Below are 17,213 nucleotides of genomic sequence, written 5' to 3'. Positions count from 1 at the left end.
TGTGCTTGGAGTGCCTCACCTGGGCCCTTTGGGATGATGATGTGGGGCTCTGCAAGCAAAATTTTGGTTTGAGACTTACTATGTTTTCTAAAGAAGACCTCAAGGTACAACAATGGATCCATGTGCAGCACTGTTACTCTGTACTATAAATCCCTCCCTACCAACACTAAGCCTATTTTTTTGAGCACATGTCAATGCTGGATGTGCTGCTATGCAAAAACTCATATATATATATATATATATATATATATATATATAATACTTGCATTAACAATTTTAAGAATCCTGTGCTTCCCAGAAATAGGAGTTTTAGTTGGTACACTGTATGTAAGTGATATCAACCCAGTTAATTACCTTAATGAATTAGTGATGAATCAAGTTTAACTTCATTTCTAATCTTTTCAGAGGGTACAGACCAGTAAATTCAACTCTACAACTTAGGATATGGGGGTTTTGTCCTCCACAGTTTTAAACGGGAAGTTTAAAATTCCTGTTTAAAATTCCTGCTGGTTTTTCCAGTTGCACCTCCCAACCTTCCAGACCACTTGAAGTTCACAGGACGTTCAAAGACAACATGCACTAATCATGGGGTTGATGGCTGCACCCTGTGGGTGCCCAGGATCCCTGGATAATGTGCACTAAAATACACACAGATACCTTCACTTGTCCTAAACAGCTCATTACTGAGCCTTAAATTTAGTTCTGGAGTTCTTATCCCCCTTTCTGACTCATGGGTTTTCATAACCTTCTCCCTGAGTGCAGCAGTTCCCTGCAGAAACCAATGACCATTCCCTACTAACTCCAAATTTTGCTTCTCCTATGTTGTGCTTTTTCTTTTCCCCAAAAAGCACTGCTTTATCATCCACTTTCTCCTTGAGAGTTGTTGTGCTCCCAAAACTCTATGGCTTTCCTCTCTCCCCCTTTCTTCCAGCCAAGTCCCAAGCTACGAGAGGATTACTGCAGGTGTGAGCATGGAGACAACAACTCCTGCATGCGCAGGGAATTTTTGTGTGCCACCCCCTGACTCTGTGTGGAAAGAAGGCCAAGGGAATCAGCAGGTTCCTGTTTTCCTCTCCACTTCCAAATGTGAAGTTTCCTGCTATGAGATTTCATGAGTGCCAAGTTCTTTGCCAAAGGTTTTCAGATGATCTGGCTGGAGAGCAAGAAGCGTCAGACATCTCATTGCAAACTAGGTTTGCAGCCCAGTTTTGTCCTCAGAAGTGATCCAAAGGACTTTCAGAGGAACCCAACTGTGCAGTGATCTTCTGCTGCAGTCACTGTTAGTACTTACAAGAGCCCTGAAGTCTAAAATATCCTAAAATTATTCCTATTTGTTTTTATACCTGCCTAGTCTGTCTGACATCCCTCACTTGAATGCTATTCCTATTCTGCTATTCAACATGCTGTTGTTCTCTTTTCCTCCTGGTACTTGCATAAGAGAAATATAAAGAAAAGCAATTATTTTGCAAGTAAAACTAGAACCAACCAGGCTAAATCAGGCAGTTTTCTGGCATCATGGCTCAAAATAAAACAGAGAAAAACCCAGCCTCCTCATGATGAAAGAGAGATCAGCTGCTCTTCCCTCAGTTCTTTTAGTTCTTATTCAGCTGCTTTGGAAACCCGGGGGGCAAATCTTCCCCTCCAGCCTCCCTTGAAGACCTGTGGACAAAATGGGCCAAAGCTCTTATTTTTAAATATTAATTCTCACTCAGGGCAGCAGAGCCAGGCAGTGCTCCCCTTCAGGAGTGCATCAGTCTGTCCCAGGGCAGCAGCTGGTCCCAGACCACCCTCAGCAAGTGTCTCCCACATAGAATAGCCAAGCCAGCCCCTGGCAGAGCTGACGGAAGGATTGATCTCACTGGAGAAAAGTGAAGCCACAGGGTTGTGACTTTAGACAGAAGGAGCACGAAACCTGCCTGGCAAGGCCACCGTGATGCTCAGCACCAAGGGTTGTTCCAGGATGTCGATCACACACTTGTATACAACAGTCTGAGATTCACTCATTCGTCTCCTTTGTTTTTCTCAGTTTCTAAACCCATCCTCCCAGCCTTTGAAAAGTGTAGGGAGAGATGGAGAGTTCAGCCAAGTCGAATGATCCATGGGTTTGGGACTTGCTCATTCAGCTGCTCATTCAATATTCAAAATAATTTTGGGACTTGCTCATTCAGTGTGGTGTTTTCAGAAAACAGGGCAGTGCAAAAGCAGACTATTCTCAAACCTCCTGTGAACAGGATGTTTATGACATCACACAAAAAGGGGGGGGTAAATCTTCTCCCCAGAATCACAAAGAAAACAGCAATGGTCAATGCACTGAGAAGTTAAACTGGCCCAGAACATTTAGTCTCTAAATCAAGAAAAAATAATGAGACAGATTGTTCTTGTTCAGCCTTTCCAGCTGCAGCAGAGGAGATGTGTTAGGGACACAGGTGGGAGTGTTTCTGCAGGAAGGTTTTCACCTCCATCACACCTGATACAAATCCATTTTCCAGACTTGTTGCCTCCACTGGCTGCAGGGCCAGACTCACAGAATTGTTATTATTCTGGGAAAGAATAACAGCATAAACTTTTTCAGGCAGCCCAGGCTCCAGTTCCAGCCACTGATCTCTTGCTCTTGGCACTGGCCGGTCCTGGGAGAGACCCAAGAGCTGCACCCTGACTATCACAGGGGACAAAATTGTGTGCTGGGGAGGCAGCAGCAAGCAAAGGTCTTGAGTTCCTCGTTGGTGGTCACTGTAATACCAGAGGAAAAACCACATTATACATTTTTACCCAATTTTCCTAATCCCCGTGGCTATTTCCCAGGTGAAGTGATCAATGACACAGAGATGCTGATGATTCAGGGATGCCCAGAAGAGGGAGGGTTCAGAGAAGAAGGTGAGACAGGCAGAGAACCAAAGCAAACACGGAATCTCCTTGGGATGCAGAATGTCTTCAGTGCATGTTTGAGGGAGAACAGTCCTCCCCTTGCCACTACCAAGCTCGTCAAATGGCCTGGAAGGGTGGGAAAGAATCACATCTCACACAATCTTACAAGGCAAAAGAAATCTTCGTGATTTCTTGGCCACCCCTGGAGTGCTGTGTCCAGCTCTGGGCCCTCAGCTCAGGAAGGACATGGAGGGGCTGGAGCAGGTGCAGGGAAGAGCAGCGAGGCTGGGGAAGGGAGTGGAGCACAAGGGCTGTGAGGAGAGGCTGAGGGAGCTGGGGGGGCTCAGCCTGGAGAGGAGGAGGCTCAGGGGAGACCTCCTCACTCTCTACAACTCCCTGCCAGGAGGGGGGAGCCAGGTGGGAGTTGGGCTCTTCTCCCAGGAAGCAGCAGTAGGACAAGAGGGCTGGGTCTTCAGCTGTGCCAGGGGAGGTTTAGGTTGGATATTGGGAAGGAATTTTTTATGGAGAGAGTGATCAGGCATTGGAATGGGCAAAGGAATTAAATCTCTGATCCTGCCTCTTGAACCCTCGGCAGAAGAGAGAGGACAGAGAACTGCAGTAGGTCAAAGGTGACATCTTGACTCCCTGAGGAAGGCTCAGGAGCACCCAAATAAATGTGATAGGAGCTGACTATAGCAGAAAGGGCATCTTCTTAACCCTTTGCACTTTTATCACATAGTGAGCAAAAAAAACCCATTAAATGCTCAAATCCTCCTTATTTCTAAAAGGTTGGATCATCACTGGGGATGGCTGGGACAGAAAACCTACTACAGCAGAAAAACAGAGACAAAATGGTTGTCTCCTTAAAAAAATAACCAGAGCTGGTCACAGACTAACCGGTGAAGTAATTTTACATCCAAAACTGCTGAAGAGTCAAAATGCAGCAGCGCTTTGGAAAAGGGGAGGGCTGACACCTCCCTGTGCCGCACGAAGCTCATCTAGATCATAGAATCATGGAATGGTTTGGGTTTAAAGGGACTTTAAAGCTCACCTTGTTCCACCCCCTGCCATGAGCAGGGACATGTTCTACTAGACCAGGTTGCTCCAAGTCCAGCCTGGCCCTGAACATTTCTAAGGGCATCCCCTGTAGCCTGGTGAACTTCTAAGCCCCACCAAACCATATACTTGCAGGCACCACAAAACTGAACTGGTTTTACAAAGAACTGTTTAAGAAGAAAGGCTACAATAGACACACAGCAAAGGCCACTTCATATCCCAAGAGCATAGAAAACCAGAGCCAACACCTATTCCAGCCTCCCTCTACCCCTCTAATTTCTTTTGAAACCTTCCTTGCTCCCCAATTTTTGACAGAAGACAGACATGGTGGAATTAAGCAGAACAAACACAGCAACAACTCGGTTCCTTGATGCTCTGATCAGCAGTGATTCATTACAGCAGGAAAAAGAGGAAAGTCACTCACCCTCACGAAGCTGGCTGGAAACCATCCTTCTTCATCATCGATCTGACCCCACCACCAGTCCTTGTTGGAAGCATCCAGGACCTTGATAACGTCTCCTGCTTTAAACGCCAACTCCCGGTTGGCCATGGTGACGTGATCCCATACTGCCTCAGCACTTACAATGGAACCACCACTGATCAGCTTGGGAAACAGAAAACCACAGTCAATGCATGCCCTGATCCCCAGCACTCTCACGTGCACAGCACAGACACAGCAAAGCGCTCAGCAAAACGGCAAACAGTTGCCCTCATCCCGATCCATGGCAATGCCACCCTCACACCGTGTGCTCCACAGCCCACCATCCTGCTCCCCACCGGGCAATGTCCCAGCTCCTGGGACAGCAGCACCACCTCCTTCCCACCACCACGCTGTGTTAGGAGCATGCACATCTGGCAGGGACATGGCTTCCAGGGACAGTTCCACCAGCAGAATACGCAGTTCCCAAAAATGGAACAAAACCAAGCGATAGTGTCCTCCTGCAAAGGAATTCTCACTTCAGAGCAAGTTTGCTCGGTCGGAATGTCAGAGGCTCAGGAGGCTTTCCATGCAAATCCAAGCAAAGGCAGCACATGTAACTAGAAGAACACTTTTTTTTTAAAGTGGAAGTTCCCCATTTTAGTGCTGGTGATGTACTGACATCCCTTGTTTTTGACATCCTCCAGCTCTCCAGCAGCTCAGAAGAGCACAGTGGCACCTTGATGACCTGCTCCAGACCTGGCCTGGGGCACAGCCAGCTCAGGGAAACCTGCTGGCACTGGCTGTGCTGACAGTGCAGAGACCTGCCCGCTGGAAACTGTATGAGCCCACCTTGGTGTCTGACAGAACCTACGGAACACCCCTCCATGTCGAGCCCCAGAGCTGGGCCAGCACCATGGCACTGAGAGCCACCGAGTTTCACAGAATCACACACAACCACAGAACGTGCTGAGCTGGAAGGGCCCCACAAGGGTCATCGAGTCCAGCCCTCAGCCCTGCACAGGACCATCCCCAAGAGTCACACTCTGTGCCTCAGAGTATCACCCAAACCCTTCTTGAGCTCTGTCAGCCTCAGTGCTGTAATAGATATGAAACTCCTGCTGAATGCTGGCAGGAGGGACTGATCCAAACGCTGCTGCTTGTGCTTCCACAGAAACCATCCATCCATGCCCGGGACACCCACTGCTCCTCTGAATGGCAGTCGTGTATTTTTTACCAGAATAGTAAATTGTGTTTGTGTTTTGCCCACTGCAGGAACTCTGCACTGAGCAGTGAGGCTGCCCCACCAAACACACACTTCACTCATATGCTTATTAGCCTGTCAGGGCCATCCTGAACCTCGCTCATTAATTCTGCCACTGAGACGCCCTGAACACGGACTTGGGCTTGCCTCCAAGTCACAGTTTCAGCTCACAAGGACAGAGCTCAGCACTGGACTATTACAGACCATTATAGACCTTCCACGTGGTGAAGTTTTTCCAGCCACAGTGTCCTGTCAGCTCAGGCAGGGAACACAAAGCACACAAGCCCATCACAGAGGTTATGCAATGGGTAGAAGCAACGGGTTACAGAGTTCTTAATGGCTTTTTCCTAAGTCTGGCTTTCCAAAACGCCTGCTAATCACTACCTGCACACTGAGAGCTTGCTAGAAGGGAACCTTCTAGCACTGCTTGAGGGTTCTTGGCATAAAAAGAGAAGGACATTCATGTCCTACAGGCAATCCAGTCAACAGATTAAAAGACCTGATTTACCATTTGCCTTGAACTGGCTTTCCTTTAAGAAATCAAGCTCCTTGGGTTTGGGACAATCAGAGCTGCACTTCCAGCTCTTCAGTTATTAGTCAGTTGTACATAATGCAACAAGATCTACAAGGCTTAACTTTCGTCCTCAAAACCCAGACAGATCTAGGCAGTGGGCCCCTCTTGTTCCTGTAGCAAAGTAAAATAATATTCCTCCAACTTCCATTTCGACAAATCATCCTTTCTAATTCAAAATCAGCTGTAAAAGAAACATGGCTGTATCACACAGGGGACTTGTACCCACGAGCCTCACAAGATCTCCTGACATCAGACAGCAAACACACACACAGGTCAGTGACAAGCTCTCACTGAAGAGTCAAGCAATGGACCCAGCTCACAGCTGAAGTCATGGCAGAGGCATCTCCTGCTTTAGCGTGGGGTTATCCTGTGCCTGGGCTTTGGACACAGAGCTGGAAACAGCTGGGCACCAGAGGGTCCCATCCCAATGAGCGGCACCTGGAGTCAGATGGTGATGGACCCCCAGTTCACCCCGTGCTGGGCCCTGGCTCAGCAAAGCAGGGTAACTACACCTGGAGAAACAACAGTTACAGAGATTGATTTCTGATTCCAGTGCTACATCTGAGTGCTCAGATCAAGGTAGTGCCATGTTTCTGTGCTTCCTCACCACCCCTTGCTCTGCTCTAGATCGAGGGTCCTGTATTTATGGACCCTGTCCAAGCGTGGTTATCCAGGTTAAGCAAGTTTTGCCCTTCCAGCCCTGTCCTGGCCCAGAGCTCTTCCTTCCCCCACAGACATTCTGCCAGCCCTTTCAGGCATCCAGGTACTTTCCCTGCATCTTCCCTGAACACAGACGACCAGAACTGTAAATATTATTCCCAAAGAGACCTTACCAGAGATCTGTGAAACAGCATGAAAAATTTATTCCAGCGTCACAGAAATCCTGCAGTAATACCTCACATGTCCCCCTTTGCCCTTGGCCACCTTCCACCCGTGGCTCACTGGGATCTTGCATTCAGCTTATCTAAGTAAATGCAGTAGGGTACATTCTCTTTGGCTGGAAAATCAGTTTTCTTGTCAAAAAATGACTCGGGTTGGCCTGACACTTGCTCCTTTTGTTAATGCCATTGGGTATTTTAGTCCGTTTTGCAGCGATGAGGAACCAGGAGTGGAGCTGTTACGCAGGGGCCCTGTTCCTGCTGTTTCTGCTTCAGCTGACATAGACTTTGCTGTCACTTCACACACAGGCAGTTCTGGGCACAAACTGCCACAGAAACGTCACCGAAACCAAACTTCAGAGGGACTGTGTTTTAAACCCTCCTCGCCTACTCGGCAAAAACGCATTTCCGAGCCCGAGGCACAAAATCCCAGCTCCGAGGGCTGGCAGGGACTGCAGAGGGACAGACAGGGACGAGGGGGTGACACCTCGGCCTTTTTCTGCTGTCAACACAGAGCTCTGAAAGGTGCTTTCAGGGGATGTCAGAAGCTGGGGTGGCTTTGCAAGGTGCTTCTTGATCTCAAGGAGGAAGGCTCTAAGGCCTTGGTTCTCAGTGCCTCGTGCCAGCCACAGAAGAAAGGCCCCTCTGGCTGGTCCCTCCTAGCCCCTGGTCCTTATTGTTGGCCCAAGGAGGGGATCCACGTGCCAGGAATCCTGCAAGCAAGCCTGAGCCTTTCAGAATGGAAACACAGCTCAGCCTGTAAAAAAAGGATGGTGGCTAAGTCCATTGAGAGAATGTCAGAGCCTAAAATTAAAAGATCCAGTTTAATTTATCTTGCCAGACATCTTGCTGCATCTGTGGAGCCGTCCAGCTCTCTCAGGGCAGGGATATGGAGACAGGACCTGACATCTGCAGCAGCAGGAGATGATGAACTGGAGAAAGGTCAGAATGAAATAATATTTTCTGAGAGAATTCAACACAGGAGCTCTTCACTCCAGAAAGTTCACGTCTCTCAGTTTCAAAGCCAGGTCTTAGTGCTGTGGTCAGAGCCAAAAGACCTTGAAAGGAACTTTTCTCCCACAGTGTTACCACACAGCAGGTCAGATCACTCATCTGGACTCCTTTTTAACCAGTGAAGAGACACGTATGGAGTGGGATTCATCTGGGCTATCTCAGCCATCCGCCTTCCAGTCAGGTGAACCATGCCCTAGAAATTACAATTCTCTGTGTTTAACTGGCTGATGCAGAAGTTTGCACTTCCAACATCTTACATTCGTCCCAGCTACAATTTGTCCATTGCTAAAACGGGGTAACAAAGACCTGCATTTAACCATAATAATCACAACAGGAATAGTCAAATATTAAACAGCACTCTTCCAGACCCAGAAGTTTTCTGTGTGGAGAAGGTTGCTGTAAATAGAGTTATGTTCTCTGTGGCCACCAGGACAATTCACAAAATCTCAGCCTTGAAAATTTACAATGAGGACACAGATACTTGGGCAAAGTGTCCTACCCAGGAGAAGAGGGAGGCACTGAGAAGAAATGCAGGAGGTGACAAGTACATTCAGTCTGACATACCCTGAACACGGTTTGTCTTCCAGGTGAAAGTCCTAGCTCCCATTAAAATCAATTATTCTTGTCAGTTGGTTGTTCAAACTAAAGAGCCCAAGGAGAAAATTCCTTGGCACTTTCACCATGTAACATCAGTGCAGAAATGGCCAGGAGCATTTTGGAACAACAGACCTGAGAGTAATGTTGCCAGTTTTACAGGAGACGCCAGAGCACTTTCTGGGGTGGAGAAAAAACTTTCTCAGTGGGCAGAAAACCAGATTAACTACTGGGAAAGTCACTGCTTACCTTGGGCCCTTCCTCACCTCCCAGCAAACACCTGGGAATGGGCAAAGGTAAGTTCCAGGACAGACAGGAGAGGGTCCACTTCCATGTCCCAGCACCACAAATGAAAAGAAAAAAGGGAAAAGGGACAATGCTCCCTTTAATTATGGCACATTTCTGGAACACACTAAGAATAAGGGGTGTTATCCCTGTATCACCAGGATGACACACACTTCAGCCTTCCCAGGGAATTTCCCCACGGGTTTCCAAAGCCCCCTGCAAACCTCCAACAATTCAGTCACAAACCCTTCCTCTACAGATGCTTATTTAAGACACTCCCACCACTCAGCTACAACAGGTGAGTGCTTTACAACAGTGAGCAAAGTCAGTGGGAAGGAATTAAATCATTCCTACTTAAGGTCCATGAGGATTTTGCTTTCTCTTCTAGTCTAGTGTCATTTCCAGGATGGAACGTGGCCACTGGAAATACTGAATTACATTAAGGGGTGCTGCCAAAATAAAATGACAACAACAACAAACAGTAAATAAAGGGTCTCAGAGGACTCTGCAGTGCCAGCCCAGCCCAGCAGGGCAGGCCATGGGAGGGATGCTGCAGAGTGTCCCCACCAGCACCAGGAAAGCTCAGAAAGGCCCATCTGGTTGATGATCCCAACTGTTTCCTTCTTCCCTCGCGCTTTCCAAAGCCAAAGGAGAAAGATTGTCATTAATGCCTCAGGGGGAGCTTCCAAGGAATGTAAGGAAGGAGTTCAAAAGTGGTAGTTTGACTCAGGATTTTGCATTTTCTCTTCTGGTCATGCCTTGGTGGCACTGCTATCAAGATAAAATAACTCCCTGTTGAAGTTAAGCAGGAAAATAAAAACTAGAAGGAATAACTGGAACAACTCCCTGTTACAGGACCTGGTGGAATCACTCTGCCTAACCCTGTTACTAGAGCAGGTCTGGAGCCAAAGGAGAGGAGGACAAGGGGGGTGCCAGGAAAGACCCTCCTGCAGCAGCAGATCCCCCACACCACGTCCCCTCCTATCTCACAGTCCATATCCATAGCACATCCGGATCAAAAAAGCCCAGGATCCCTACCCAGGATGGTTTCCTAAAGCACATTTACAAAGGGACCTCTGAACTAAGGGTTACAACTCCCAGGCAGGGTTTAAATCTGTGAGCCACGAACCCACTGTGACCCTGCAAAAGGACTTTGCTCCAGCTCTTCAAGATGGGACCAACTGCAAGACTATTTTGGGGGATGGTTGAGCCTCTACCTCTGATGCATCTGGTGCATTTTCCCTGACTTTGCCCACTTCCCAAGCCAGGACACACAGTTGGAGGAGAACAGCTGCTCCCCCTCAGCCCCTGCCTACAGTGAGGCAGCCGAGAATTAAACACGTTTGAGTGAAATCAGCCACTACTGCAAAATTTTGCTAAATGTTTTCAACTAATCAGCACTTACTGGCTTCTTATGGGCCAACTTGAAAAAGGAATCGGAGACTTAGTGGTCCCTGGAGACTGAAGGGGGCACAAACTGGTCACTTAAACCACTCTTACCTGGTCATACTCTTCCAGGGATAAATGATCATCGTTAGCCCACGAGATTCTGCACTGAGTTTCCAGTACAGAGTTTCCCACTAGTCCAAAATGCATTTAATGAAGAGCTACCTTCCCAAAAAAAACCCCAAAAGATATCTACCATCGCTTACTATCTCCTTAGGAAATTTTAGGTACCTCAAAGTTTTCAGGACTATGGCCTCTAGAAATATGAATAATCTTAAGACAGGGAAATATCTCTCTGTTACATCATTTATTTCCACATCAATAGAGTTCTAACATTAGGAACTAAAAGCTCTGGGTAGTTCCCTTTCAAATCAACGTTATATAAACTGTGTACTCCTCCACAGGAGAGGGATGCAGGAACAGGAGCAGGCTGTGAGGGGAGATGGAGAAACACGGTGAGTCGATGCCATTTGTTCACACCGTTCTTGTACAGACATGCCCTTTATTCAGCCAACATAAAAGCACCATAAAATAACAATAGAATTTCCCACTGTATTCACCAGGCCCTTCCAGAACCAAAACATCTTCAAACAAGGATATACAAAGAGCTGGTGTTCAAAGAAATGAGCGCTCAGAGGAACCCCAGCAGGACAGGGAGCAAGGAGGGGAGTGGAGTAGTGGGTTCTGTACCTTGTGTTTCAGTCCAACACCTCGCTGTGGTTTTCCCCACAGGGTCACTCAGCTGAAGGAGCAGACAAAAGGAAGTGTACAAGAAAACATCCCCCCACCCCATCACGCTGCACTTCGCTCTTGCATAATCTCCTAACAGTCCCTCTGATTGTGGATCTATTTTTAAACCTCTCTTCAGAAATTATACAAAGTGAATAATGCCAAATCTTAGTGGGTCTCTGCGTGGCTCATTCACCAAACAAATGGGAGGGCAGTTCCACTTGATTTGCTTATTCTCTGAAGAGGTGCAATCACCCAAAGGTTAAGCACAAGTAAAAGAATTTCCCTTTCTGCTTTCAAGCCCTTTGATGAATTTAACCAATGGCTGGATTTCAGCTGAAAGAGGCTGATTGGAGCAAGAGCCTGTGATAGCCCCATATTCTGGGAAGGCTGTCACACTTGGTTGGAAGCTTTATATAGATTAAAGGTAGAGAGTTGGTACAGATGTAAAGGTTCATTAGGACTGGGTTGTTCTGTTTTTCATTGGTTCACATTTTCTTGAAGAGGTATCACCTGGCAGGCAGGAGATCACCTGGCCTCAGACAGGGCACAGCAGCAGACCCCAGGGGATGGGATTAGTCTGATTTTCCACCTTATTATGGTTATTGCCCATGTCATTCCTATTAATAACAACAGCTGGAACGCAGATCCACTGGAGAGCTGAGAGTGCCTATAAAGCCACGGCAGCATTGAGGAGAAGGTACCAAGGCAGAGTGTCCCCAGTAAAGCACTGGCCATGCAGGTTTGAGTTGGCTTTGGAGCACCAGTGAGCCCTGGCTCTGATGGCACATATGCCCCCGTAACTGCTTCCCAATCCCTTCTGTGTGCAGGGCACATCAAGCCTCCTCTTGCCTCATGGCATATCTTTCACGTAGAGTAATTACAAATAACCACTAGCCATAATCTTTTAGCTCAGATAAATAATGAGATTGGGTCTGGAATTCAAAATTTAAACTGCTTGGGGGGAAAACAGCACCTTTGTCCTGCAGAGCCAGAGCAGCTTCTGGCGCCTTGGACTCGGGGCCAACAGCACAGATCCCTCATTACAGCACAGCACACAAATGCCTAAACACTCTTCAAGATCCAAACCTAAAATACCCATGCAAATCCCAGTCTCCCACTCCCAGAAGGAACTCCTCACATTCTGTACCTGCCTCAAAGACCTGCAGTTGTGCTGAAATCCTTCCTGACCAGAGGGCCAGAGCTGGGCTTTGATTTACACCCAGTTCAGTCTCCCTGGCTGAGCCTGCACTGTGCTATGGGGGTGGGAAAGCAGTCAGGCTTCCTAAGCTGTGTTCCCAGGGTCCACAAAGCCCCAGTCCAGTCTGCTGCTCAGCATGCACCGGGCCCTATAACATCAGGGCATCGTGTACAGCCCACGGGGCACAAGGGACACAGCTGTCTCTCAGTTATCCAAGGAGCAGAAAAATGCAGAGAAGCAAACTGGATATTACAAAATGTATATAAAGTAGGCTCTGAGAATGTACAGTGAGGGGCTAGAGGCTGCTGGGGAGCCCCGAGCCCTGGACTAAGGGACCCAGTGCAGAGGCACAGCACAGAGATAATCCAGAGCATCCCCATGCCTGTGGCACCGTGATGCACAACATCACGGATTTTCACCATAGATAAGCAAGACTTGACTGGAAATGTCAGCAATGCCACATCTAGATTCATTTTACTCAAAAGCCTGTCCTTACTGAAAGTAGAAAGCAAAAGACTTGTCTCTCGCAGAGCACACTGTAGGCAAAGTGAGTTCATCTGAGCAACTGAATGGTTTTTGCAGGGAGAGGAGACAAAATTGTCCTTGCTCTGAGGAAGGCAAGAGTGCTCAATGCTTTAGAGAGTATTTATTTTAAAATGTACATCACCTGTTACTCTGGGGCATGGGCGTTTTCAAAGCAAAAAGGAATTAAGGAGAAAATCACACAAATGACTCCCAGTGGATTGCATTATTTAACATAGCACAGCTCCTCACAAAGGGAAAAGCACACGGATCTGCTCATCCCAGACGTGGATTGTGCATCCCTGAAGCTGCAGAACTGCCACCAGCCACCCCAAAGCTGGTGACACACAGATGAAGGGACGCAGACACACGGCTGCACCCAGGCACACCCACCAGCGACTTCCCTCACCCAGAACCAGGAACTCACAGGGAAATTAGTAAATTGACAGGACTAGAACCCATGAAAGTCTGTCCTAAAAAAGCTGACACAGTTGGCCAGGGTTTAAAAATCATGAAAGGAAATTATTTCAAATATAGGGCTATTAATACAAACCAGAAACATTACTCCTGGATGGCCAAGTACAAGGAACCCTTTCTGACTGAGGCACTGCAAAGTGTTCTGAAACACCTTTTAAAAAGGAAGCACAACCCTGGACTGTGTCACGTTAGACTACAATCTGTTAAACACATCTTCAGGAATAGACTCAATAATGCATAACTCTCATTTATCAGTATCGTGGTAAGAGGCCAAAATTGTATTTAAAAAGAAGGTATTTTCAGCGCTGAGAGCTTGGAACTTCAAACATGGTGGCTGTTATTATTGCAAATCAATGCCCTGGCTGGATTAATGTCCAGATTAATGTATTACACTGATAAATTCACCACTCAGGCTCCTTATTTGCTGTTCTGATCTCCTGATTTCTCAAGGTAAGTCAGCAACCACATCTCACACTCACATCTCACCTTCCATCCACATCAACTCCTGACAGGGCAAACAGGCAGCACTTAAAGGAGATAAAGCCCAGAGTAAGAGTAAAGCAACTTCTCTCCTTGAGATGCTTGTTGAGCCAAAGCCTGTGGTATTCCCTGGCTCTCTGAGCTCACTGCCTATGGTGCTCAGAGCCCTGGCTTGGCCCAAGATCATCTTGCCTTCTGCACTGCATCACCACAAACCTGGCAAGCACTGCACACTGCTGGTGCCAACCCTGCCTGCCTGCACTTGGCGAGGCCGTGCCTGGGGCAGGGCAAGGCAGAGAAGTGGCACTGCGGGGCTGCACCACAGCACCCACCTCTGCCCCCCTGGGTTTCACCACTGAGGTACCAGGGGGTATCTGGATTGCTGCTCTTATTCCCATCCGATTGATTTGTGTTACCATGGCTTTTCCCCACTCAAAACCCAGGGACAGGCTGGATGGACAGGCTGTCTCATCGGGAAGGTAATGAATGGATGCTCGTTAAATGCACAGAACTCTCCCCAGATTGCCATCAGAGCCTGTAAGCCTATTACAGGGATTGGCCAGATCAGCACAGGGATATGCAGCCTTCCACTCCTAAGCTGCTTTTCTCAAATCAGACCAGGAATGACTGAGAGTCACTGCCTGATGGCTTCTCAGATTTTATGGAAAATTGCCACAGCGGAAATGTTTCCTTTAACAGGAGTAATTCAAGGCAGACACTTGCTACAATCTTCTCCCTCAGCTGGACCACAGCTTGGACCAACGCCCCTCAGCTCCAGTTAAACAGAGTGGAAAGGCTGCAACATCAGGTCTTTTTTCAAGCCATCACCAGCTGTTGTGAAACAGGAGTTACCCCAGCAGCTCTCAGGGACACAGGGAGAGCAGCCATGAGCATCCACGTGGTCCTGCTCCCATCTCCATCCCCTCAGCTGCTGCACTGCCCCTACACCCGAGAGCTCAGAGCCCTGGCAGGAGCTCCAAAAGCCCGGAGCAGGTAACATGAGCTCCACCCAAGCACCTGCTAAGAGTGAGCCAAGCTGGTTGTGTTGTTTCTCACCTCAGCTTGAGCAAACTGCTGCTGCCTGAGGGCAGGGAAGGGCAGAGTGGGATGAGCGAGGGCTCCACCACTGTCACCTCATCCATTGTGTAACTGTCCCCTTCCCCCCTCTCCAGGTCATGCTGCACAGGACACATGCAAGCACCGTCCCCGTCCCTCTGTCCCACTTCTCCTGCTCATGGGGCCACATTTCCTGCCTAGTATAAGGAAATTATCACCTGGGTGGTGCTGGAGAAAACAGTTACACACCAAGATAATGCTATTCGAAGTCTAGAGGGCAAAGCTGTCACAGATGAAGTATCTTTGTCTATTATCTGTTGGGAAACACGGGACAGAATGGCAGCCACTCAGCTTAATGCCTGGCATTCCAGCTCCTTCAAATGAGCCCATGCCGCTGTATGTATTCACAGGATATATTTAAAAGCATAATTTCCATCCAAAAGGACCATAGCTGGGGCAGTATGACTCATACAACTCCCTGTGCATCAGAAAACATGTCAGGAAGACTGGGAATTTGTGAGCACGCTGCCATCTGTGTACAAATTTGGCTGTGGACACGATTCCTCAAAGCAGTCCACGGCAAATTCCTCTCACATCAATGGCAGTTTGGAGGCCACTGAGTCCCAAAAGTCAGGCCCTTTGCCTCTGCACCTAAGGGATCAAGAACACTTCCTGAAGCTGCACAGGAAGTAAAGGGATACAAATACTACAGAGAAAGGCAACGGAATTAAAAGGCATCTCTCCCCATATACCTATTCCAGCACTCCGGAGCTCAGCAGTTAGAGCTGCAAACTCAGCTTAATTCCTGCCATAACAAAACCATCTCCACAGCATAATTAGTGTGTTCTTGTTAAAATGGGTCCAAGCACATGGAAAGAGGCATCCAAATATGAATTGTTTTTCAAGACAACATGGTGTTTTCCCTGTCTAATAGATTCAATTCATTAAGGAACAGTAAGAGCCAAGCAAACCACTTGCAGCAAACCTTGCTGATTTTAGCAGCCTTTCATCCTTGGTGAATTCTCCATCAGCAGACTGGTTTGCACATTATTATTTTTTACCTGCTATGAACTTGACAAGCTTTTTTAGTCCGACTTGCCTACACATGGCTTACAAACTATCTGTTCTGTAACTACTGCTCAAAATAGTGCTTATTCCTAGTTTCCTTAATGGGTCAATTAAGTCCCCTGGCATTGTTCTGCTCCAGGACTTGGTGACTGTCACATCCACACACAATTTTCAAGATAGCTGGGTCGAACGTTTGTGTGAGCAGATATTTTCACGAGGATTTGCAACACTATCTCAGGGCAAACATCTGAGTTGTCTGAAGGGGTTTTGAATGAATATTTTTCTGCGTTGTTCACCTACCTCTAGAAATAACACTCCATCTGTTCATGGAACACTTCCCTTCTCTTCCTTAGGTGGAGTGAAGGTCACACAAGGGAAAGAAAAATTTGCACATCCCCAACGTCCTACAACTCCACCACGCACGCACCTGGCCAAGGTCACCAACCAGTCAAGGGAAGAAATACAGCTGTCAGGTTAAGGGTGGTGAGTAATCACCTAGTGCATCATTGCTGCGACAAGCACCCCAGGACACAGGCCGGAGTCACAACATGTCCTTTGCAATTAGTCACTAATCAGGACGTGCTACAACAAGGAAGTCAAATGGCAACTCTAAAGGTGAACCAAAATGTTACTTTTAAAACACCTACGCTTAAAAAAGCCAAACAAAACCAACCAGGAAAAACTCAGCCCTCCATTCTGAGGGGAAAGGCAAATGGAGGGTGGACAAAATCTCTGCCAGCTTCTGGGTGAAAAACAGCCAGCTCCTACTGGGACTGATTCATCCCAGGAGAACTGGCAGCAGGAGAGCTCATGTGAATCTGGTTTGGGAGACCTTTCCCTCACCTGTCCCATGTCCCTGGAGGGAGCACTACCTGATTTCTATGAAAATAACAGGACTTGTCCTCCCCGGCTCCCCACACGGAGCTCCTGCCAGGTATCTCTCTTACCTTTGTGTTTGGGACAGCCATGGGCAACCCAGTCCTCTACAGCAGCACGATAACCCTCAAGCCTTGTACTGAGCACTTACAGTCACGCAGTCACAGAATCATTAAGGTTGGCAAAGATCTCCAAGATCATCAAGTCCAACCTTTGAGTGAACACCACCATTCCCAGTAAACCTTATAACAAAGTGCCATGAAGGAGCAGGTTAAATGCTCCGGCTTCAGCTCAGAAATGATCCTCCAGAGGACAGACACCTGGACTCGTACGCTGAAAAAATGCAAACAACTTCCCTCTCTGTCAGACCTCCAAACCATCTAAATTCTTCCTCTAGTGGAAAGATGCAT

At 47.7% G+C, this 17,213-nt stretch overlaps 1 protein-coding gene across 14 annotated transcripts in view; it reads right to left on the bottom strand.

Moving 5' to 3' along the window:
- Positions 1–17,213, bottom strand: part of ARHGEF9 (Cdc42 guanine nucleotide exchange factor 9) — a 187,361-nt gene that overhangs the window by 65,682 nt on the left and 104,466 nt on the right. For all 14 annotated transcript variants that reach the window (XM_064670187.1, XM_064670190.1, XM_064670188.1 and 11 more), the window contains one exon: positions 4,346–4,525. In XM_064670187.1, the coding sequence (XP_064526257.1) occupies positions 4,346–4,525 (180 nt within the window). The remainder of the gene's footprint in view (positions 1–4,345; positions 4,526–17,213) is intronic.

This window comes from Pseudopipra pipra, chromosome 13 (assembly GCF_036250125.1).
Source record: "Pseudopipra pipra isolate bDixPip1 chromosome 13, bDixPip1.hap1, whole genome shotgun sequence".
In the NCBI taxonomy this organism is placed as follows: Eukaryota; Metazoa; Chordata; class Aves; order Passeriformes; family Pipridae; genus Pseudopipra; species Pseudopipra pipra.
This window is presented reverse-complemented; position numbering and strand designations above follow the sequence as displayed.